This window comes from Lithobates pipiens, unplaced genomic scaffold, assembly GCF_037356315.1.
Source record: "Lithobates pipiens isolate NorthernLeopardFrog02 unplaced genomic scaffold, aLitPip1_a1.2 Scaffold_23, whole genome shotgun sequence".
NCBI lineage: Eukaryota > Metazoa > Chordata > Amphibia > Anura > Ranidae > Lithobates > Lithobates pipiens.
The window spans coordinates 152,753,422-152,777,616 of NW_027507785.1; the positions used below are offsets into that span (position 1 = coordinate 152,753,422).

At 42.1% G+C, this 24,195-nt stretch overlaps 1 protein-coding gene across 5 annotated transcripts in view; it reads right to left on the minus strand.

Annotated features, from left to right (window-relative positions):
- Positions 1-24,195, minus strand: part of UBN2 (ubinuclein 2) — an 855,287-nt gene that overhangs the window by 493,176 nt on the left and 337,916 nt on the right. For all 5 annotated transcript variants that reach the window (XR_013262361.1, XM_077452498.1, XM_077452497.1 and 2 more), the window contains one exon: positions 11,027-11,156. Coding sequence is in view for 4 of the 5 variants with exons in the window: in XM_077452498.1 (XP_077308624.1) it covers positions 11,027-11,156 (130 nt within the window). In the remaining variant the exon portion in view is untranslated. The remainder of the gene's footprint in view (positions 1-11,026; positions 11,157-24,195) is intronic.

Below are 24,195 nucleotides of genomic sequence, written 5' to 3' on the forward strand. Positions count from 1 at the left end.
CTTTATGGAAGAGTGGCAAGAAGAAAGCCAATGTTAAAAATAAACTAAAAAAACCTAAGTCGCCCAGTTTGCGAGAAGCCATGTGGGGGGGGGGGGGGGGCAGCAAATATGTGGAAGAACGTGCTCTGGTCAGATGAGACCAAAATGTAACTTTTTGGCCTAAAGGCAAAACGCTATGTGTGGCAGAAAACTAACACTGCACATCACCCTGAACACACCATCTGAACTGAAACATGGAAGTGGCAGAATCATGTTGTGGGGATGGTTTTCTTCAGAAAGGAGAGGGAAGCTGGTCAGAGTTGATGGGAAGATGGATGGAACCAAATACAGGGCAATCTTAGAAGAAAACCTGTTAGAGTCTGCTAAACACTTGAGACTGGGGCAGAGGCTCATCTTCTGTCAGGACAATGAACCTAAACATACAACCAGAGCTACAATGGAATTGTTTAGATCAAAAGAATATTCATGTGTTAGAATGGCCCAAAGTCCAGACCTAAATCCAATTAAAAATCTGTGGCAAGAATTGAAAATTTCTGTTGGCAGACGCTCGCCATCCAATCTGACAGAGCTTGCGCTATTTTGCAAAGAAGAATGAGCAAACATTTCACTCGAGATGTGCAAAGCTGATAGAGACATACCCAAAAAGACTTGCAGCTGTAATTGCAGCAAAAGGTGGTTCGACAAAAAATTGACTCGTGGAGCTGTATACAAATGCACACTTTTCAGATATTTATAAAAAAAAAAAAAGTTTGAAAACCATTTATAATTTTCCTTCAACTTCAAAATTATGTGCCACTCTGTGTGGTTCCATCTCATAAAATCCCAATAAAATTAATTTAAGTTTTTGGTTCTAACATGACAAAATTTGGAAAATTTCAAGGGGTATGAATGCTTTTTCAAGGCATTGTACCTCTTCACGGTAGCAGGTGAACCATCAATGGCAACTGACCTCACTTAGACAACAATTAACCTGAGGACTTTATGCACTTATTGTGATAGGTCTTTTTTCCTTCAACATACTGCATAATTTTTCATTCACTGTCTTACCTGCGGTTACGCCAGTAGCTATGTGGGATGGTGACCATCCCAACTGCTGGTTCGGGATTGCTTGCTTTAATTTTGTATCCGCTTGCATCCTCTTATCCCCCTTTTTTTTCCTTCTTCCCAACTCCCTGGATGGTTCTTGCACTGTGTATCCAATATGTGGGTCCTTTCAAGCAGGTACAGTGATTTTGATTATAGGTTCCTGATTTTCCCCTCTAAGAGAAAATGACAATCCTGATTTGTTCATAGCTTGAGTAAGGATATTTGTTTCCTGCTGTTATTCTTTCAGCTGCATTCTTATTGTTATGCATTGCCTAGATTTCTCTATATTTTCTTAGGCAGGCAGTAAAAGGTACTGTTCCAAACTCTCTGCACGCCCACACCGCCCTTCGTGTTCTTCTGTCTCTACCTTCTTGTCTTTGGACCTTGGGCTCGGTTTGCCTTTAGGGCTCTTTTGACAGTACATAACACCACTCCGAGAGTCTCGAATTTCCTCCATAGACATCCAGTTTAAGATTGGTTCGGTTTGTTCTCTTGCTTTGTCTCAGGATGTGCTCTGTTTTTTTTTTCTGTCGCTCAAGTGTGTGACTTGCAGTGCATCCAGAAAGTATTCACAGCGATCCACCTTTTCCACATTTTATTTAATAGCCTTATTAAAATGTATTAAATTCATTATTTTCCTAAAAATTTTACAAACAATACCCCTTTACAACGTGAAAGAAGTTTGAAATCTTAGCAAGTTTATTCAAAATAAAAAAATCACATGTACATAAGTATTCACAGCCTTTGCCATGACACTCAAAATTGAGATCAGGTGCATTCTGGTTCCACTAATCATCCTTGAGATGTTTTTACAACTTGACTGGATTTCACCTGTAGTAAATTCAGTTGATTAAACATGATTTGGAAAGATGCACACCTCAGAGCACAAACCAAGCCATGAATTCCAAGGAATTGTCTTTAGACCTCCGAAACAGGATTGTATCAAGTAGGGCTGCAACCAACGATTACTTTCATAATCGATTAGTTGGTCGATTATTGTTTCGATTAATCGGTTAATAACCTTAACCACTTGAGACCCGCGCTATAGCCGAATGACGGCTACAGCGTGGATCTCCTTTTCCGGGACTACGTCCATTGACGTAGTCCCGTGCACGAGAGGCCTGCGCGCCCCCTGAGGGGCGCGCGCGGCGCGCTCTGTGATCGGCGAGTCTACGAGACTCGCCTGATCACCGATCCGTGCAAGGGGTCGATCCCGACCCCTTATCACGTGATCAGCTGTCAGCCAATGACAGCTGATCATGTGATATAACGGAGCCGGTAATCGGCTATTATTCCTCCTCGCGCTGTCAGCGCGAGAAGAAAAAAAAAGCCGATCACCGGCGGCCGTGATCGGGACATCAGTCCTGATCACGGCCAGCCCTGCTAGTGCCCACCTGCCCCCTGCCAGTGCCCACCTGCCCCCTGCCAGTGCCACATTAATAAAAAGTGCCCCCCGTCAGTGCCACCCAGCAGTGCCCATAGTGCCACCCAGCAGTGTCCACAGTGCCACCCAGCAGTGTCCACAGTGCCACCCAGCAGTGCCCACAGTGCCACCCAGCAGTGCCCACAGTGCCACCCAGCAGTGCCCACAATCTGCCTCAACAAAGGTGCTGCACCCCAGTGCCACATATCCGTGCCCATCAGTGTCATCTACCAGTGCCCAGCAGTGCCGCCCATCAGTGCCCATCAGTCCCATCTATCAGTGGTACCTATCAGTGCCCATCCGTGCCCCCCATCCGTGCCATCTTATCTGTGCCCATCTGATGTACTGGGGGCCTATCAATTCTTGTGACCCAAACAAGCCAGGAAAGTACAAATACCCCACAAATTACCCATTTTTGGAAAGTAGACATACCAAGGTATTTAGTAAGAGGCATGGTGAGCTTTTTGATGTTGTCATTTTTTTCCCACAATTCTTTGCAAAATTTAGATTTTTTTTTTTCCCACAAAATTGTCATTGTAATAGGTTATTTCTCTCACGTGGCATGTGTATACCACAAATGACACCCCCAAAATAATTCTGCTACTCCTCCTGAGTATTACAATATCACGTGTGGGACTTTTTCACAGCCTGGCCACATAGAGAGGCCCAACATGCAGGGAGCGCCATCATGTGTTCTAGGAGCATAAATTACACATCTAACTTGTTGACTACCTATTACACTTTTGAAGGCCCTGGAGCACCAGGGCAATGACACGTGGCACTGATGACAGGTGGCACTGATGACAGGTGGCACTGATACGTGGCAATGATGACACTTATACATGGCACTGATGACAGATGGCACTAATATGTGGCACTGATACGTGGCACCGATGACAGATGGCACTGATACGTGGCACCGATGACAGATGGCACTAATACGTGGCACCGATGACAGATGGCACTAATACGTGGCACCGATGACAGATGGCACTAATACGTGGCACCGATGACCCGTGACACTGACAACAGATGGCACGTGACACTGACAGGTGGCACTGATGACAAATGGCACTGATGACAGATGGCACTAATATGTGGAACTGATGATAGATGGCACTATGTGGCACTGGGGACAAATGGCACTAACAGGTGACACTGGGGGCAGGTAGCACTGGGGCAGGATGGCACTTTTTTTTTTTACACTTGCGGCCGCTGCAGCCGTTCATCTCTCCCCTCTCACACGCTGTCTGTGTGAGGAGGGAGAGCAGCGCTGAGAGATGATCTCATATGTTTACATATGAGATCATCTCACATTGGACATGCCGATCGCGCTGTAAATGGCCGCTGTGATTGGCCGTTTACAGCGATCTGTGTTTGCCTGTCTCCGGGGGACACGGCAAACACAGAACTTCCCCGATGCGTGCCCGCGGCAGCGCGCATTGCAGAAGTAAACAACAGGACGTCCAGGGACGGCCTACCGGATGAAAGCGCCTGCTCTTTAGCCGTCATTCGGCTGAGGGGCGGGTGGGAAGAGGTTAAAAACAGAATGTTAAAAACAAGTGAAAATTTCAAAACATTCTTTCATTCAGCGAATGTACAAGGATTTTTCGTCTGATACGTGTGGCCAGCATAAGGCTCGGTATGCAGTTTGCTTTTGATCCGTTTCCGCCGTGCTTTTTGCTGTGCGTTTTGATTTTTGCACATGTGATTTTGCTGTGATTTGAGTTTTTGCATTTTTTGGGCCAATTTGGTGTTGAGCAGATTAAAAAACACAAATTGATTCAAAACCCATTACATGCGTTTCTGCAGCTTCTCCACTGAATTACATTGAATATAAAAAAAGCATTGTTTTGCATTAAAAAAAAAGTCCCTGACCGTTTCCAAATACACAGCGGCTGAAAAAAGCATAGATGTTAACGTGTCCCATAGGATACCATGTAAATGAACTGTCGTGTCTTTCTGTAAAAAGTACCAAAAAAAAACAGATGTGAACCAGGTCTAATATGTTTAGTAACATAATGGGGTTAAAAAAAAACTAAAAGTAGCCCTTTATACTACAACAAAAAGCAGATAATCACTACTGTAAGGGGTTAATTTTTTTTACTGTAGAACTGTGAAAGTGGTATTTACAGTAGCGATTTTCTATTTTTGTACTATAAAGGGCTAATTTTAGTTTTTTTTTAACCCCATTATGTTACTGGCCGATTAATCGATTATGAAAATAGTAATCGATTAATTTCATAATCAATTAGTTGTTTCAGCCCTAGTATCAAGGCACAAATCTGCGAAAAGGGTACAGAAACATTTCTGTAGCATTGAAGGTCCCAATGAGCACAGTGGCCTCCATCATCCTAGATAGAAGTTTGGAACCACGTGGACTCTTCCTAGAGCGGGCACTGGCCAAACTGAGTGAAAGGGAGAGAAGGGCCTTAGTCAGGGAGGTGACCAAGAACCCGATGGTCACTCTGACAGAGCTCCAGCTTTTCTCTGTGGAGAGAGAAGAACGTTCCAATTCTCCATTATTGTATGCTCTCGTTCGCCCCAGTGACGGTGCTGGCACCATCAAAAGCGGCCATTTGGCATTTTGTTTTTATCATATGCTTTATTAAAATGGGACTACACTATGTTGCTGCCTGATTTCTTTGCATAAATACTCTGGCTGGCATATACTGGTGGAAACTCTGCATGTTGAAACTCTGCATGGGACAATGCTTGGTTCAGAGAGCAAGTAACACTTGCAGAAAGCGCATTTGACCTTTTTCTAACCATTAAGGTCAACACCTGCTAGTAAGGAGACATCCATACTTTGAGCACATTTGGGTGTGAGTTACAGTTGGTGAAGGTGGTTTCATCTGCACAGTGGAAGTAATTTCTGCGCATGATCACAAACAGCTCGGATTGGAATCTGCACAGAGGACATTTATATATATCTCTTTTCAGGATTGCACAGATTTTATGTACCTTATTGCATTTGTTCGGACATTATGATTGGACTTTTATGTTTAATAGCACTATTTTCAATTAATTTTTTTGTGTAGATATGTTTGGTTATTATAGGTCAATTTTTTCATATCGTAATTTGTCTTACTTTTTTTTTTTGGAAAGCATATTTAGCAATAGTTTCAACGGCTAGGTATTATTAGTGTTAAATTTTCAGCGCCCCTCATTACACAATTTTTTTTTTTTCACATTTATCTAGGTTTGCCTAGCACGAGGGTCAGCCGCTGTCACTATCTTTTTGCTTAATGGTTTATATTAGCACTAAGCTAATTATTAATACCACTTGATTGTATCACAAATTAGGCATTTTGGCACAAGGTTTTAAATAATCTTTTCACTGTCTGAATTCTTCAGATAGACTGGGTAGAAGGAACTGTGCATTCACCTAAGGGTCGCCATTTCCTAAATGTCTTGCAGGATAATTCCATGGGCCAGTTGGCGTATGCACCAACAAGAGATAAAACATTACTAGACCTACTGATAAACAAATACAGACATGCTACGGGGCAACTTAAAATGGAACTGCAGTCTGCTCACATAATTTTTAATAAAAACATCTGCCTTTCTGAAGCTTCCCTCCAACGACTTTGCATATTATTTTATATATACTGTGATTCTGTACTTGCCAAACATGCTGCAGAAATCTCCCTCCACTGAGTCCGGCTGTAACCATTTTAACTGTGGGCAGCTGAAGCTGCTGCCTGTTCACTTTCTGGATTTACACAGACACACAGAGGCACACCTCTCATGAGCGTGAAAGAGTGCTGTGCATGATACCATAAACTTAGGCTTTTTACCAGACAAGAAACAGAAAGTGGGCTGTATAAATTATTTAATGGCTGAAAAAAAAAATGTACTATCCAAAGTTAAAGCAAGAACAGAGGATTTAATAGATGTATATATGAAAAAATGAGGTTGCGTTTTAAGAAACAGCAACCACAGATTAGTTTAAGTATAAATCACAAAATTACGAAGCACATTATTATGGACAATTTTCTGTCTGGAATGGTACAGGTTGAAAAGCCAATCTGGTACCAACATTTAAATAGGGGCCGAGATATATCCCTGTGACCTAAAGGCCAGTCAGCCTAACATTGATAGTATGTAAGCTAATGGAGGGGATAAGGGACTATATCCAAGATTTTAATAACGGAAAATGTATAATTTGTGGTAATCAGCGCGGATTCATTCAGAATCCTTCTTGCCAGAACAATCCAAATAACATTCTATGAAGAAGTGACCTGCCCTTTAGATAGAGGTAGGCCCGTTGATGTGGTGTATCTGGATTTTGATATAGTACCCTACAAGTGTTTACTTTACAAACTGAGGTCTGTCAGCAAGGACCATAGGGCGAATACCTGGATTTTAAAATTGGTTACGGGGTGGGTCCAAAGTGTGGTGATAAATAGTAATCAAAATGGTTCAGGGTGGAAAATGGGGTTCCACAAGGATCTATCCTAGGACCAATTTTGTTTAATGTATTCATAAACATAAAGGATGGGATAAAAACGTTATCTCAATATTTGTGGATAATACAAAGTTAAGCAGGGCAATAACTTTAGTGCAGGGTGTGGAAATCTTACAAAAAAACCTAAATAAAATAATGGGGTGGGCAACTACATGACAAATGAGGTTTAAATGTTGAATAATTTAAAATTAATGCATTTGGGTGCTAAAAAAAAAAAAAGAGCGCAAGTTACTCACTAGGGGGTTCACTCCAGAGATAAAACATACAACCAGAGCTACAATGGAATGGTTTATATCAAAGCATATTCATGTGTTAAAATGGCCCAAAGTCCAGACCTAAATCCAATTGAGAATCTGTAGCAAGACTTGAAAATTGCTGTTCACAGACGCTCTCCATCCAATCTGACAGAGCTTGAGCTATTTTTGCAAAGAAGAATGGGCAAACATTTCACTCTAGATGTCAAAAGCTGGTAACGACATACCCAAAAAGAGTTGCACAGTAATTGCAGTGAAATGTGGTTCTACAAAGTATTGACTCAAGGGGGCTGAAAACAAATGCAAGCCACACATTTCAGACATTTGTACAAAAAATTGAAAACCATTTATCATTTTCCTTCCACTTCACAATTCTGTGCCACGGTGTTGGTCAATCACAAAAAATCCCAATAAAATACATTAACTTTTTGGCTGTAACATGACAAAATGCAGAAAATTTCAAGGGGTATACTTTTTTCAAGGCACTGTAAATATGGTCTTCCCAATTCCTCATTTTATAGTTATTTGTAGATTCAACATTTTGCACAGTCTCTTAGGAGAGACCTTGTCTTGTCCCACTCGGCTGGATTTGAGAGAACTTGTGCAGAAAGCCCCTCTAGAAAAGCCATCAATTCTGACATATCAGATCATTGCTATTATAAGAGAGAAATCATTTCATGAACATCCTTATATGTTGAAATGGGAAGCACTGCTATGCCGTGAAGCCTCCACAGAGGTCTGGCAGATGCTTTGGTCACAAGCCCATAAAAGCTCCATGTGCACGGTTTATAAAGAAAATACTTAAAAGATTTTGCACCATACCCCTGAGTTTCTACATATTTTTGCTTCAGCTTCCAATAGGTGTTGGAGATGTGACTGGGCAGTGGGATCTCTGTTCCACATTTAATAGGCGTGCCCAAAAATGATACCTTTCTGGGAGGAGGTTAACGTGCTCCTTTCCAAGTTGGTTAATGGGGCTGTTCACCTAGACCCGCTGACATCTTTTTGGCCTCCCGATGCAGGAACTAGAACTAAAAACATTGATAACACACAGACTCACTGCAGCTAAATGTCTAAGCACTGCACGGTGGAAACAGACAACCCCCTGCCCCCCCCCCCGACATTTTCTGACTTCCTACAGCGAGTTAGAGATGGGAGATCCATAGAATTGATTACGGCTAGACTGCGTAATAACCAAGCTAAGTTTAGTGCTGTATGCTATGCGTGGGATGACTACTTGGCCCTTAAATCACTTAATCGCCTGCTATGGCTTCTTTTTCTTCTTTCTGGGGTCTAGTAGCCAGCCTCTTGTTTATCCACTTTGCTCTTGATACATTCCATCCCTCTTATGTACCATGTTGCTGCATTGTATTGAAATCCTATATCACTTTCTTTTTTTTTTACTCGTAGTTTTGCATGTTCTTGTATAGGCTGGCCTTTGCTGGGGTCACAGCTGTAGCCCCTAAGTGAGTCAACCCAGTTATTGTTTTCATTACATGGGAAGTGTTTTATTAATTACTCTATGTTTTGCCACTTATGCATTCTTATGTTGTGGCAATTTTTTGGCACCTACTGTATGGTATGTCAATTCTTTTTTCTTATTATTCTTTTATTACCAGAACAATTTTCAGATATCAGTGCTCTCACACTTTGAATGACAATTACTGAATTTTTTTCCCACAAATAGAGCTTTCTTTTGGTGGTATTTGATCAACTCTGGGTTTTTTTTATTTTTTGCGCTATAAATGAAAAAAAGACCAAAAATTTAAAAAAAAAAACATTTTTCTTTGTTCTGTGATAAAATGTTGCAAATTATTAATTTTTCTTCATACATTTTGGCCACCATTTATACTGCTACATATCCTTGGTAAAAATAACTCAAATTAGTGGACATTTGGTCATTGTGAAAGTTAAAGAGTCTACAAGCTGTGGTGCAAATCATACAAAATTGATCACATCTGATATACTGGTGCCCTCTCTCAATTCTTGAGACCCGAACAAGCAAGGAAAGTACAAATACTCCCCAAACGACCCCTTTTTTGAAAGTAGACATTCCAAAGTATTTATTAAGAGGCATGGTGAGCTTTTTGAGGTTGTCATTTTTCCCACAATTCTTTGCAAAATGAAGATTATTTTTTTTTTCACAAAATTGTCATTGTAATAGGTTATTTCTCTCTCATGGCATGTGTATACCACAAATGAGTTTTACGAAACCACATGTGTGGGACTTTTCCACAGCCTAGCCACTCAGAGAGGCCCAACATGCAGGGAGCACCATCAGGTGTTCTAGGAGCATAAATTACACATCTAACATGTTGACTACCTATTACACTTTTGAAGGCTCTGGAGCACCAGGACACTGACGACAGATGGCACTGACGACAGATGGCACTGACGACAGATGGCACTGACGACAGATGGCACTGACGACAGATGGCACTGACGACAGATGGCACTGACGACAGATGGCACTTATACGTGGCACTGACGACAGATGGCACTTATACGTGGCACTGACGGCATGTGACACTGATGACAGGTGGCACTGATACGTGGCATTGATGACAAGTGACACTGATATGGCACTTATATATGTGGCACTGGGGACAGGTGGCACTGACATTTATTTTGGGCACTTTATTTATTTTTTTACTCACGGCCGCTGCAGCAGTTCATCTCTCCCTCCTCACACACTGTCTCTGTGTGAGAAGGGAGAGGCGGCGATGAGAGATGATCTCATATGTTTACATATGAGATCATCTCTCATTGGACATGCCGATCGCGCTGTACACAGCCGCTGTGATTGGCCATTTACAGCGATCTGTGACTGGCTGTGTCCAAGGGACACGACCAGCACAGAACATCCCCTATGCACGCTAGCGGGAGCGCGCATAGCGGAAGTAAACAGGAGGACGTCCAAGGATGGCCTCCCGGCAATTGGCGTCCGTGCAGCAGCTGTCTGTCTTTCAGCTATAGCGCAGACGCCTAGTGGTTAAAAAAAGCAGTTAAATAAAAGGAAAAAAAAAAAAGTTAGCTGGCAGGATGGCCAGTGAGCAAAAGGTTGATGAAAAGATGCTGTAGAAAAAAAATTGGATTGTGTGGGCAATGAGCAGATGGTTTAAGGAAAAGTCCAGGGGAGAGTTGAGTGTTGTGTGGCCACTGAACTGAGGGTTCATTGTGAGGTTCCCTAGATAGGTGGGCAACATATGGGCAGTGAAGGAGAGGTTTGATGGTAATGTGTTGGTGAGAGAGGCGAGTAGTGAGCAGAGGATTGTTTAACAGGTAAACAAGGTGTGGGGCAAGGAGCAAAGGGTCCATGGGAAGATTTTACAAAGATGTGAGGTGTGGTCAATGAGGGTTAAGGGAAAAATTCAAGAAGAGGCAAGGTATGGGTACTGAGCTCCCCTTGCCACCCAGAATATACAGGCAGTGTTGGGGATAACAAAAATGTATACTGTCTGTGGTGACGTGCTAATGACATCACTGTCCACTGCATTGCAATAAGAGAAAATGTCAACAGTGCATGTCCGCACAGCACACTTGTTCTCAGCTACAAAAGATTTGCTGAATGTTCAAAGATAGGACCAGCATGTGAGAGGGAGGGTGAGGCTCCCTCTCACTTTCTTTATTTGATAATAACTTATAAGTTACTGTATAACTACAACACCGTTTGGTAAATTTGAATCACATCTTTTAATTTGAGCCTTTGCTTAGCATTGTACATATACATTAAAAAATACTAAAACTGAAAAATATAAATTATAAGACAATAAAATAAGACTAAAATAATACCTGTATGTTAAGATGAAGCTTTTTCAGACGCTTTATAAGTGTATCCTTGGTGCACGGAACAAAGGCTTCAATATAACCATATACCCCATTCCTGTTGGATGGACTCAGCTCCTGTAGCTGTAACTCGATGCTATCAAACAACAAGACTAGATTAATTACCAAAGTCTTTTCTAGTCGAATTATACAAATATGAATTTAAATTGATAGAATCAGGTTATCTGCACTAAAATCTAACATTGGATATGATAAAATTATATGCAAAAGTTATGACACCATGATCTTGAACTTTTCTGGACTGTCAAATTCTAAATTGTCATATCTTTACTGAACATTTTGTTTAACCTCTTCCCTGCCAGACCTTTTCACTTTTTTCCCCTTCTAGCTTTGAAAGTTGGTAAAATATCACCCAAACCATATATTTTCTGAAAGCGCAGGGCATGTAGTATTAAAAGTTGATTCTACGGATTTGTAATTTGCATGATGGTTAAAGAAATGTTCAAACTATATATTTTAATTAAAAAAAAAAAACACACAGAAAAACAAAGTTAAAATACAACACAACTTCAAAACATCTTACAAAATCTTAATAAACTGTACAGATATAAAAAATAAAAGTTCATAAATAATAAACCCTGTATTTTTGCAAACCATAGAAAAACGGCAAATGCAAAACTATAAATGAGGAACTTGGGCTAAAAACCTTGAAGCCATCTTCACATTTATGTTTTGGGTAGATCATTTAAAAATGGTACCCCAACTTGTGTTGCCAGTGCAACTAAACCCATTTGTTAGATAGTTAGGTTGAAAAAAAGACAAGTCCATCCAGTTCAACCACAAAAAAATATATATATATATATATATATATATATATATATATATATATATATATATATATATATATATATATATATATATATATATATATATATATATATATATACCCACAGTTGATCCAGAGGAAGCCGAAAAACCCCAGCAGAGCATGATCCAATTTGCTAAAGCAGGGGAAAAAATTCCTTCCTGATCCTCCAAGAGCCAATCGGATTTTCCCCGGATCAACTTTACCTATAAATGTTAGTATATTTTGGAAATAATCCAGGCCTTTCTTAAAGCTGTCTACTGAGCTGGCCAGAACCACCTCTTCAGGGAGTCTATTCCACATTTTCACAGCTCTTACTGTGAAGAAACCTTTCCGTTTTTGGAGATGAAATCTCTTTTCCTCTAGACGTAAAGAGTACCCCCTTGTCCTCTTTGCTGACTGTAAAGTAAATAACTCAACACCAAGTTCACTATATGGACCCCTTATATATTTGTACATCTCCTCTTATCAAGAGTGAATAAATTTGTTTCCGCTAATCTTTCCTCATAGCTGAGCTCCTCTATGCCTCTTATCAGTTTGGTTGCCCTTCCATGCACTTTTTCCAGTTCCCCAATATCCTTTTTGAAAACTGGTGCCCAAAACTGAAATGCATATTTCAGATGAAGTTTTACCGGTACTAATGATTTGAACGGGGTCAAGATGATCTCTGTCTCTCTAGAGTCCATACCTCTCTTAATATAAGAAAGGACTTTGCTCACTTTGGAAACCGCAGCTTGGCATTGCATGCTATTATTGAGCTTATGATGTACCAAAACCCGCAGATCCTTCTCAACTATGGCTCCCCCCAGTTGTACTCCCCCTAGTATGTATGATGCTAGAGGTTGACAGATATGGGTTTTTCTCTATCCGATGCAGATATTTAGAAATTGCGACGGCCAATGGCCGATATATGATACCGATTTTTTTGGGCTGATAAGTTAGGCTGATTTTTTTTCTTTTTTCTTTTAACCCCCCCCCCCATCTCAAAAAATCTAACCATTAGTGTATTTTTTCCAAAAAAATTGCATTTGAAAGACCCGCTATGCAAATACCGTGTGACATAAAATATTGCAACAACCTCTATTTTATTCCCTAGGGTCTCTGCTAAAAAAAAAAATTTTCTAATTGATTTTTCTAGCAGAAAATACAGGATTTTTACTTGGAAACAACAAGTGTTAGAAAAGATTTAGTCTTTAAATGGTTAAACTGAGAACTCCTACACACATAGTTCAGTTCATTGATGAGTAGAAACATTGCATCTGTTTTTTTCTTGGCAGACTCCCCAGAGAGAACAAGTCGCTCCACAGAAGAATTCAGGCAACTTGCACTGACTTCTATTACAGAAGTCATCTGCAAGTTGCGCTGAAGTTATAATCGGCCTTTTTGTTCAGCACAATCGGCTGATGCCGATTAATTAAACACCAAATATCGGCCGATATATCGGTAGACCTCTATATGATGAATGCATATTCTTAGCCCCCAAATGCATAACTTTACATTTCTCAACATTAAACATCATATGCCACATAGTCGTCCAATTAGACAGAGCATTAAGGTTGACTTGTAAATTGGAGACATCCTGTAAGGACGTTATTCTTCTGCACAGACGGAAATGTTACTTTTCATCCCAGACCCAATATTATTTATAAAGATAATAAAAAGTAAGGGTCCCAGGACTGAACCTTGGGGTACACCACTGCTAACCTTAGACCATTCAGAGTAAGAATCATTAACCACTACTCTTACAACTACTACCATTTACAAACTGATATTTCCAAACCTTTAGACTTTACCTTACACATGAGCCGTGTGTGCGGAACTGTATTGAACGTTTTTGCAAAATCCAAGTATACCACATCCACCGTCACTCCTCTGTCCAAGGTTTTACTTACCTCCTCATAAAATGAAATCATGTTTGTGTGACAACTTCTGTCTTTCACGAATCCATGCTGTCTGTTGCTTAAAATATTTTTTTCTTGCAAGAACTCGTCTATGTGGTCTTTTATTAATCTCTCCAGTATCTCCCCAACTATAGAAGTTAAAGGGGTTGTAAAGGTTTGTTTTTTATTTTCTAAATAGGTTCCTTTAAGCTAGTGAATTGTTGGTTCACTTACCTTTTCCTTCGATTTCCCTGCTAAATGTTTTTTTTTTCTTTGTCTGAATTTCTCACTTCCTGTTTCTCCTCAGTAAACTTGACACCATTATCCGAGCGGTGTTTAGTCAGCCAGAACAGCTTACTGTACAGATTACAGAGGAGGAACAGAAAGTGAGAAATTCAGACAAAGAAAACAAAGAAAAAAAACATTTAGAAGGGAAATCGAAGGAAAAAGGTAAGTGAACCAACAATGCACTAGCTTAAAAGGAACCTATTTAGAAAATAAAAAAACAAACCTTTACAACCCCTTTAAACTAACAGGTCTACAGTTACTTGGTAAAGACCTTGTTCCCTTTTTAAATATAGGCACCACATTGGCCCTGCGCCAATCCAGTGGTACTATTCCTGTCATTAAGGAGTCCCTAAAAATTAGATACAATGGCTTTGAAATTACAGAGTTGAATTCTTTTAGGATCCGTGGATGGATGCCATTAGGTCCAGGTGCTTTATCCACCTTTATTCTGTCCAAATATTTCTGGACCATATCACTTGAGCCATTGTGGATTCAGGGCTGTGTCACTACCACCCCCATTATGGACATAAGCTCCCCCATGCTCCTTTGTATACACAGAAGCTGAAGAGAGTATTTAATAAAATTAGCCTTCTCTTTGTCCCCAGTTGCCTACTCTAGATTATTTCATTTTATATTTAATAGCTCTTTTCTTCTAGTTTATAGCTTTTTTTAACTTTGGCCGTGAGCCATATAGGTTTTATTTTTAGCCTTTTAAACGTATTGCCCATGGGAATATACTTTGCACTGAGTTCACAAACAGTGTTTTCGAATAATTCCCATTTCTGTTCTGTGCGCATTGATGTCAATATTCTCTCCCAGTCTAAGTCCTGGAGAGCAGACCTCATCCTTGGAAAATTGGCTCTCTTGAAATTAAATCTTCTTATCTTTCCCGTATGTGATTTTTGCTTACAGATAACATCAAATAAAAAAATGTTATGGTCACTGCTATCCAGGTGTTCCTCTATCTGAACATAAGTAATACGCTCAATGGGGAAGCGCTGATCCAAAGGATGATGAATAGTAAACAATGGTGGAAATCCCATATATGATGAAGGTTCTTTATGGGCAAGAAAACAAAAATTGTAGTATCTGCAAGAAGATAGGATGGCTGCTCCACCTCCCGCCTGTTATTTAAAAGTTTTCTTCTCGCCAGGTCTTGAACACGTGACCTGAGGAAGGGGTTAATCCCTGAAACGTAGTCCCTGCGCTGTTCAAGATATCTGCAACCTTTTCCTGGATAATCTCCTAGACAATCTTTCCCCTTTGGTTTTTGACCAGGAGACGTTTTAGAGCACGCTGGAACCGGTTGTCATTGCATGGAGGTTTGACGCGGGCAGTCAGCTGATCGTAGCCTCTGAAGCCCGGAAGTCGAGCTGCAGGAGATTTTCACCGCTCTCCCTGGTTCATTCCAGCGGTGCACATGCTATGGCTCTCCTCTCTTGGATATCCGGGTTACACAGCCGATCCCCATTGTTCCTTTTTTCAGGCGGTCAGTGCTGTAACGCTTGGGGGGCTAGTGGACAGTCCATCATCTCTGGCACGCTTGTCGATTGTCATTTATTATTGCATTCACACTTGTGCCTTGTGTAAGAAGGTAACAACAAGCATGATATCACAGCAAAGCTCAGCAATGCTTGCACTATTGTGCATTGCAGTCCACCCCATCATACTAAAATAGTAGTGAACAATATACTTACACTTAAACTGTAAAAACTTTTTTTGTTAAAAATAACAAACATGTTATACTTACCTGCTCTGTGCAGTGGTTTGCATGAGTGCAGGCTACCTTAGGCCCCTTTCACACATGGCTTAAGTTTGTTTCGCATTTTTTCAAAGAAAAAAGGGATCAGCTGGCTTAAGACCAGAGCACTTTTTGCGATTCAGCACTGCGTCGCTTTAACTGACAATTGAGCGGTCGTGCGACGTGGCTCCCATACAAAATTGACGTCCTTTCCCCCCCCCCCCACAAATCGAGCATTCTTTTGGTGGATTTGATTACCCCTATGGTTTTTATTTTTTGCGCTATAAACAAAAAAGGAGAGACAATTTTGAAAAAAAAAATGCATTTTTTTACTTTTTGCGATAACAAATATCCCCCAAAAATATAAAAAAAAAAATGTTTCCCTCAGTTTAGGCCGATACGTATTCTTCTACATATTTTTGTTAAAAAAAAAAAAATGTGTCTACAAAATAGGGGATAGTTTTATGGCATTTTTATTATTTTTTTTTTTTTTTTTTACTAGTAATGGTGGCAATCAACGATTTTTATTGCGACTGCGGCATTGTCGGGGACCCATCAGACATTTTTGACACATTTTTGGGACCATTGTCATTTATACAGTAATCACTGCTATATAAATGCAGTGATTCCTGTGTAAATGACACTGGCAGTGAAAGGGTTAACCAGTGGGTGGCAGTGTAGGGGTTAAGTGTTCCTAGGGGTGTGTTACTAACTGTGGGGGGGTTGGGCTTTCATTTAGTGTACACTGATCTCTGCTCCAATCACATGGAGCAGAGATCAGCGTCACTAGTTGCTAGGCAGAATGGAAAAATGTTGTTTACACAGCATTTCCTCCATTCGGCCGCTCCGTGAGACGATCGCGGGGATGCCCGCGGCGATCGAGTCAGCGGGTCCTGCGACCGGACTCACTGGGGTCCCGACCAGCGCGCTCCCGATGGCAGGGCGGCATCGAATATTGGACGTACTTGTACGCCAATATGCCTGCCCGTGCCATTCTGTCGACGTACATCGTTGTGCGCTGGTCGGGAAGTGGTTAAAGTTCTGCCTGATGAACAGGCCCAACAATGCGCTGTTTATCAGACGCACTGTGTTTCACAGTAGATGCTATGAGAGATTCTATCATTCAAATCTCACGGCTTATGCTTGGACTAGTGCATTCTCGCAGAGTTCTATGGCTGAAAAGTTGGTCAGCCGAAGCATCATGTAAAAAGCTCTTAGCCAGTTTCCCTTTTCATGGTGAACGGCTATTTGGAGATGATTTGGATAAATACCTACAAAAGATCTCTAATGGCAAAAGCTCTTATACCAGTAAAGAAAAAATTCAAACATTTCTCCTCTAAGCGTGCTTCCTCTCCTGTGCCAGGGGCATCAGCCTCTAGGCAGTCTAGACGGCCTCAACCATCAGGTTCAAGGGGAAAACACAGAGGACAGCACCAAAATCAGAAGAGATCTTGGGGCAGAAAGCCCACAAAACAGAGTGCTAAAGCCTCCTCAGGTGGGGGGAACACTCCTGCAATTCTCAAGGATCTGGCTGTAACAATGTCGAGACAGATGGGTGGCTTCTGCAGTTTCTCTAGGTTACATACTAGAGTTCCGAGATTTTCGGTCTCCTTTGTATCTTTCTTTCTTTTTTTAAGTTTCAAAAAGAGTTTATTGAATCTTAATACAAGACATCCATCCAACAATGACAAAGATATCCAAGAGCAGAGGACACTAGGCATTGAGACAGACAAAAAATATAAAGAGAAAGAAGGAAGAAAACAAAAACAATTCCGGATATGAGAGTAGACCTCCGGGTAACTGGTGGTCCTCTGGAAGGAATAAGCAGACTTTGGAAACAGATCTAGGTTGGATGAAGTGGTCACTTAAACGTGTAGGGCCCTGTTTCCGGACCTCCCAGGATCAATCCACTGTCAGAACCCCGCACCCCATAGGGATCTTGCTGTGTGGGGTCCAACCGAGGAGTTCCCGAGGACCCTCCGGGGGGATCCCAGGAGAGCTCGCTGTCCTTAAACACAAACCCGTAAAAGGTAAGAACCGCTAGGAGAAATTGCAGTTAACTGAGGAGGTTCGGCTTAGGTAAGTAACTATGAACTGGGCAGGAGGACAGATCCCCCTGCCCATTATTGAAAAAGGAAACAAAAAAAACCTAAATGGTTGGAATGACCAACCGTCACACAGCTCACACCAGTTCATGTGGTGGGTCAAGGCGACCCAGCGCAGAGGCAAATATCAATAAGAAAGCAAGTGGGGGAGAGGAGGAGGAAAGGAAAGAGGAGAAGAGGAGGGCGAGGATGAGGTTATGAGAAAAAAAAAAAAAAAAAAACAGTAGGAACCCTGGCTCTGGAGGGAATGGAGAGGGGAAGCCCTGGTAATATTTCAGGGTAATAGGGATATTCCAATATATGAAGCCCAGGGCTCCCAAATGAGTCTGAATTTCTCAGAGGAGTCCAGGATCGCACTGGCCATTTTTTCCTGCGCCATTATCCAGGATATTTTTTTTTTAGCCTGGTGAAAGGAAACGGAAGGAGATTTCCACGAGTGTGCCAGCATAATCTTGGCTCCCAGTAGAATAAAGTGGATTAGAGAGTGTGTCTGAGAACATTGGGGATTCGCAAGTTGAGAAGGGCTGAGGTGGGTTCCTGTTTAATTGTGTGCCCTGTGGATTAACGAATAATACTGAAGATTTTGTTCCAGTACCCCCTGATTTTGGGGCATTCCCAAAGTGTGTGAAGGAGAGAGCCTACCAGGCCACACCCCCGGAAACAGAGCGGAGAGGACTGGGGAAAGAACTAGGTGAGCCGGGTGGGCACCAGGTACCACCGGGAAATGACTAAGATCCGCTTCTACAAGGGAGTTATTAAGAATACCCCTGTAGGAGCGAGCAAAATTTAAGTGGCAGGTATCCAGGTTTCATTCGAATTGGAGGTCTTGCTCCCACTTCACCATGTAGTTCGCTTTTCCCAGGGAATCAGCCAACGCAGAATAGCTAAGGGAAATTTCCCCCCTAAACCATGTGGCTGAGGAGCCCCAGAGCTCGTATGGAGTTACCGACAAAGGGGTGTTCTAGCTCTTCCATATCCCCTGCAAATAATGTGAAAGCTGGTTGTAGCGGAAAGTCTGAGGTGGCATGTCCAATTTGGAAATGCAGCGTTTAAGAGATAAGGGGCCATTGCTGTTGAAGAAATGTCCTATTCTGTAGAGGCCCTTATCGAGCCACCACTGGAAAGCCTTGATATTGAGACCTGGGGGGAATTGGGGATTGTGGAAGATGTGTGCCAGGGGGTGCCAGGCTGAGGTCAGACAGTGTTTTTTGTGTAGCGTGTCACATAGGGCCAAAGTATGAGACAACGTTGGGGAAAGGATCGGGGGGTCTTTCTTTTTGTGGTCTCCAAGTGAGGAAGTCAAGGGTATGATTAGGAGTTGCTTGTCTTTCTAAGTCTACTCAGTCCGGTTTTGGGCCTTTAGAATATATGGCAGAGTATTGACAAAGTTGGGCAGCTTGGAAATACCATCCTAAGTTAGGCAGACCCAGGCCCCCTTTTTTCCTTGATCTGTAAAGGACCGTCTTAGAGAGGCGATGGCCTTCCCTCCCCCCCCCCCCCCCCCCCGATAAATCGTATAATCGCTGACTGAAGTTTATCAAGGAGGCGCTTTGTAATGGGTATGGGAAGGGAGCGGAAGAGATAAGATCTTGGGGAGCAAGGTCATCTCGATTGCATTTACATGTCCCAGCCACAACAGTTTATGGAGCGACTATTGTGCAAGATCCTCCGATAACCTCAAACGTCTCCTCGGTTTCTAAGGTCAAATGTTCCCAAGGACCCAGAGAAAAAAAGAAGGCTCTCCTAGCACTGGGTCATCTTTTATCCCAGTCGGTGATATCAGAGATTCCCTTAGAGAAACAGGGCACAGGTTTTTATTCAAACCTTTTTTCGGTTCCAAAATGAAAAACGGAGAAGACCTATTCTAGATCTCAAAGATCTGAATCGGCACTTGAACATTCAATCCTTCTGCATGGAGTGAATCCGGACGGTTGTTGCCATCTATCGATATCAAAGATGCATATCTCTACATGCCAATATTTCTTGCTCACCAGAAATTTCTGCACTTCGAAATAGAAAATAATTTTCAGTTTGTGGCCCTGCCATTTGGTCTAGCCACAGCACCACGGGTGTTCTCAAAAATTCTGCCACCTCTTCTAGCCAGATTAAGGGCTCAAGGCATAACGGTCCTAGCCTACTTAGATGATTTGCTTTTAATAGATCATTCAGTTTCAGGTCTAAACCACAGTCTGGTCACAACTGTAAACGACCTGGAATCTTTAGGCTGGTTTCTCAACCTAGAAAAATGGAAGAGGATTCTGTCCAGGGGAGATGGTCCAAGTTGGAAAGCACCTTGCCCATCACCATTTTGGAGATTCAGGCAGTTCGTCAGGCTCCAAAGTCCTGGACGGTCAGACTGAGGGACTGTCCTGTCAGGATTCAGTTTGACAATGCTACGGCTGTGGCTTACATCAATCACCAGGGGGGCACGAGCAGTGGTGAAGCCCAAAAAGAAGTGAATCATGTACCGACTTTGGCAGAACACGTCCCTTGCCTATTGGCAATATTCATTCCGGGAATAGAAAATTGGCAGGCAGACTACTTGAGTCGCTAACATTTCCTGGGGGAATGGTCTCTTCACCCCAACATCTTCCTAGCAATATGTCAGAGGTGGGGTACTCCGGACATGGACCCGTTTGCATCCACATTCAACAACAAGGTCGGCAAACTGTGTCGAGAACAAGGCATCCGCTAGCTTGCAGAACAGATGCATTAGTCTTCCCATGGGATCAGTTTTCTCTGATCTATGCATTTTCTCAAGATCTGCTACTTCCACATCTTCTTCGCAGGATCAGACAGGAACAAAAGGAGGCGATTCTGGTGGCCCCAGCATGGCCCAGAAGATCTTCATTTGCCAAGATCATAAAGATGGCAGTAGGAGTCCCTTGGACTCTGCCATTATGGCCAGACCTTCTCGCACAAGGTCCGGTGTTCCATCCTACCTTACAGATGCTACCTTACAGATTCTAAAGGATTGTGGGTTGTCTCCTTCGGTAGTGTCTAACTTGATTAATGCCAGGAAGCCAGCTTCCAGAGTCATTTACTATAGAGTCTGGAAGGAATATGTCATCTGGTGTGGATCCAGGGGTTGGTATCCCAGAAAATATGTCATAGGTAGGATCCTTGATTTCCTGCAAATGGTATTAGAAATTAAGCTGGCATGGAGTACTATCAAGGGCCAGATCTTGGCCTTGTCAATATTTTTTGAATGGCCTCTGGCTTCTCACTCTTCAGTGGGGAGCTTTGTTCAGGGGGCAACACGGATCAATCGCCCTATCAAGGCACCTCTAAGTCCTTGGGATTTAAACTTGGTCTTATCGGCTTTGCAGAAAAAGCCTTTTGAACCTTTACATGAAATTCCCTTGGTTCTTTTGACTAGAAAGATCGTTTTTCTGGTTTCCATTTCTTCTGCTAGAAGAGTATCAGAACTAGCGGCTCTGTCTTGTAAGGAACCATATCTGATCATGCATAAGGATAAAGTGGTGTTTAACGTCCTCATGCTGAATTCCTACCAAAGGTGGTGACAAGTTATCACTTAAACCAAGATATTGTTCTTCCTTCTTTCTTCCCAGAGCCTCGATCTAGGGAATAGAAGGCACTACATTCCCTTGATGTAGTGAGAGCAGTCAGAGTATTTAAAGGCGACTGCTCAGGCTCGTAAAACAGATGTTTTATTCGTACTGCCAGATGGTCCAAAAAGAGGACGGGTAGCGTTAAAATCCACTATTTCCAAGTGGATTCGTCAATGCATTATTCAGGCTTATGGTTTAACCACTTGCTTACTGGGCACTTAAACCCCCCTCCTGCCCAGACCAATTTTCAGCTTTCAGCGCTGATGCACTTTGAATGACAATTGCGCGGGCATACAACACTGTACCCAAATGAAATTTTTATCATTTTTTTCCCACAAATAGAGCTTTCTTTTGGTGGCAATTACAGCTGGGAGTTTTATTTTTTGCTAAACAAACAAAAAAAGAAGCAAAAAAAATAAAAAAATATCATGTTTAATAGTTTGTTATAAAATTTTGCAAACAGGTCATTTTTCTCCTTCATTGAAGTGCGCTGATGAGGCGGCCAGTGTCCATCACCTATCAGTGGCCCATATAACCCACATAGTAACTAAAGAAACCCCCCCCCCCCCTGTATTATAAGTGATCACATTCCCTAGTTCTCATGCAGCTGAGAACAGAGGGTAGGAGAAACAGCAGACACTGATCTTTCCAGTGAATGGGCTGTGCAGGGGGGTTGCATTTGTAAGACCAAGTCTGATCACTGTAGAGAAACGGGTTTAGTTCCCAGCACAGCTAGAACTGACCACACTGTGCTGTCCTGTCTAGTGTGGTCAGTTTTTAATACGAAAGCAGAGGGACTTGCAGAAATACCAGGGATTCTACATAAAAGGAACCAATACAAAGAGAACAGGGTACTTATTCATACAAGTACATGACACAACAGGCTGTGTTTACATATTCTTTAATACTACAAAGTGACATAGGAGGTTAAATTGAGAAATGTAATTTTAACTCCTCCCCAAAGAAAAATCTTGACTAAAGATTTGGTGAGGTAAGAGGTATCTTCAAAAAAATTGATTAAGAAGAAACCTGTCTTAAGGGCCAGACGCTGGTCAAGACCAGACTAAAGAAAGGCCAAAACACTATTTTTTTTTTAATAGCTGAACTAAATGGACATGTCTTTTTTCAAAATGACCAATTATGTAACCATCCTAGCACCACACAGTAAAGCCTTCCATAAATCTTGCAGTTAGATTTTCTTGCTGTGCTGGGTTTCAGCCATGGTGTTAAAGCATTGATTGAAAATGGTACCTCAACAAACAAGTTTAGTGCATTTGTAAGAATCTAAGGCTTGTCTTCAAGAAGTCCAAGTATGTTAGTGGACCACATTTTTCTGGGCAGATTTACCGTGATGAGAATCACGAAAAATGTTTTCCCCCTATAGCCTGTCCAGCAGTCAAAGGATGATCATCATCCTTCATCATCCAAGGCATAAACCAGCTTGCATTAAGTCAACCCAGAGCACCTACTGCAAGGATCTTTGTCCATTAATTTGTTTAGCTTGTTGTTGAACGTAGGGGGCTAGGATGTACAAATCTCGTTTCTTATCGTACATCACGGGGCACAGCTCCATAGTAGTTACTATGTGGGTTATAGGCCACCTTCAGATGATGGACACTGCCACGCCCTAAATTAAAACGTGCACTCCCTATATAATCCTTCACACTGGTGGGAGTAGCTCAGTTTTTTCGCCAGTGTCTAAGGTGTTGTACACAAGTGAAGATGTGCTGTGCTGAGCTCCACTGGATCAATCCTTGCTGGGGCTAGCCATGCAGACCGGATCCAAAGTATCTTTTTGGCCGAATTGACTCGTACCCGGGCCTCGTATCTGAAGAAACAAGGCTTTGCCTGTAAATGCTTCTCTTGTAGATAGCTGGACACTGGGATCCAGTACTTTTTGGTAGTAAGGCCGTAAAGTTTTACTGGTGGGAGGTGCTATTACAGGTCCAGGATTTTGTGTTTCCTCGAGGATCCCCAGCTCCTGAAGGTTTAACGTAACCCACTGTGAAGGGTGAAGATGGGGTCTGTTGGTTTACCACAGAAAACTCTGCGGCGGGAAAGGTAAGTGGAGTTTTCTAAGAAATTTTAAAAAATGCTCTTACGAATGTCTCCTTTAAATCAGTAAAATGTTGTCATGCATGTGTGTCACCACTAGGGGCTGTATTGAGCACTTACATCTCATGCTTCTCAGAGAGCTCACGTTCGTCCAGGAAATAGCACGTTTCTCTCCTTCGATGCAGCAAGACCTCCGGTAAGGGGGGGGGGGGGGGTTCCCCTCACTGAATTGGTCTGTTCCATATTTTTCCTGCCAGTAAACGCAGTCGATGAGCCCACTTCTGCTTTGGGTTCACTAAAAGCCCCCCCAATCTGTTCATGCTTTTTCTATCCATTCATGGCTAAGAAAGCTAATGTATTCTGAGTGAGAGCACCAAGATAAACAGTTTTTTTCCTCTGGAAAAGTTCTCAATACTTTATTCTATGGAGGAAGGGTTGTATGGGGAGTTACAACAATTAATGCTGCTATATCTGTAAACAAAAAGCTGGCTTGTCCAGTAGACAATGCTCATATGCTAAAGGGTCCAACAGATAAGAAGTTGGAGTTGGGGGCATGGCCTGGACAGGACCCGAGATGGCAGCTTGAACAGAGCTCTTCCACATACCGAGGACAAAGAAGCGTCTTCCCAGCATTAGACACCGCTCATTCCGCCATGGGTAAGCCTAACA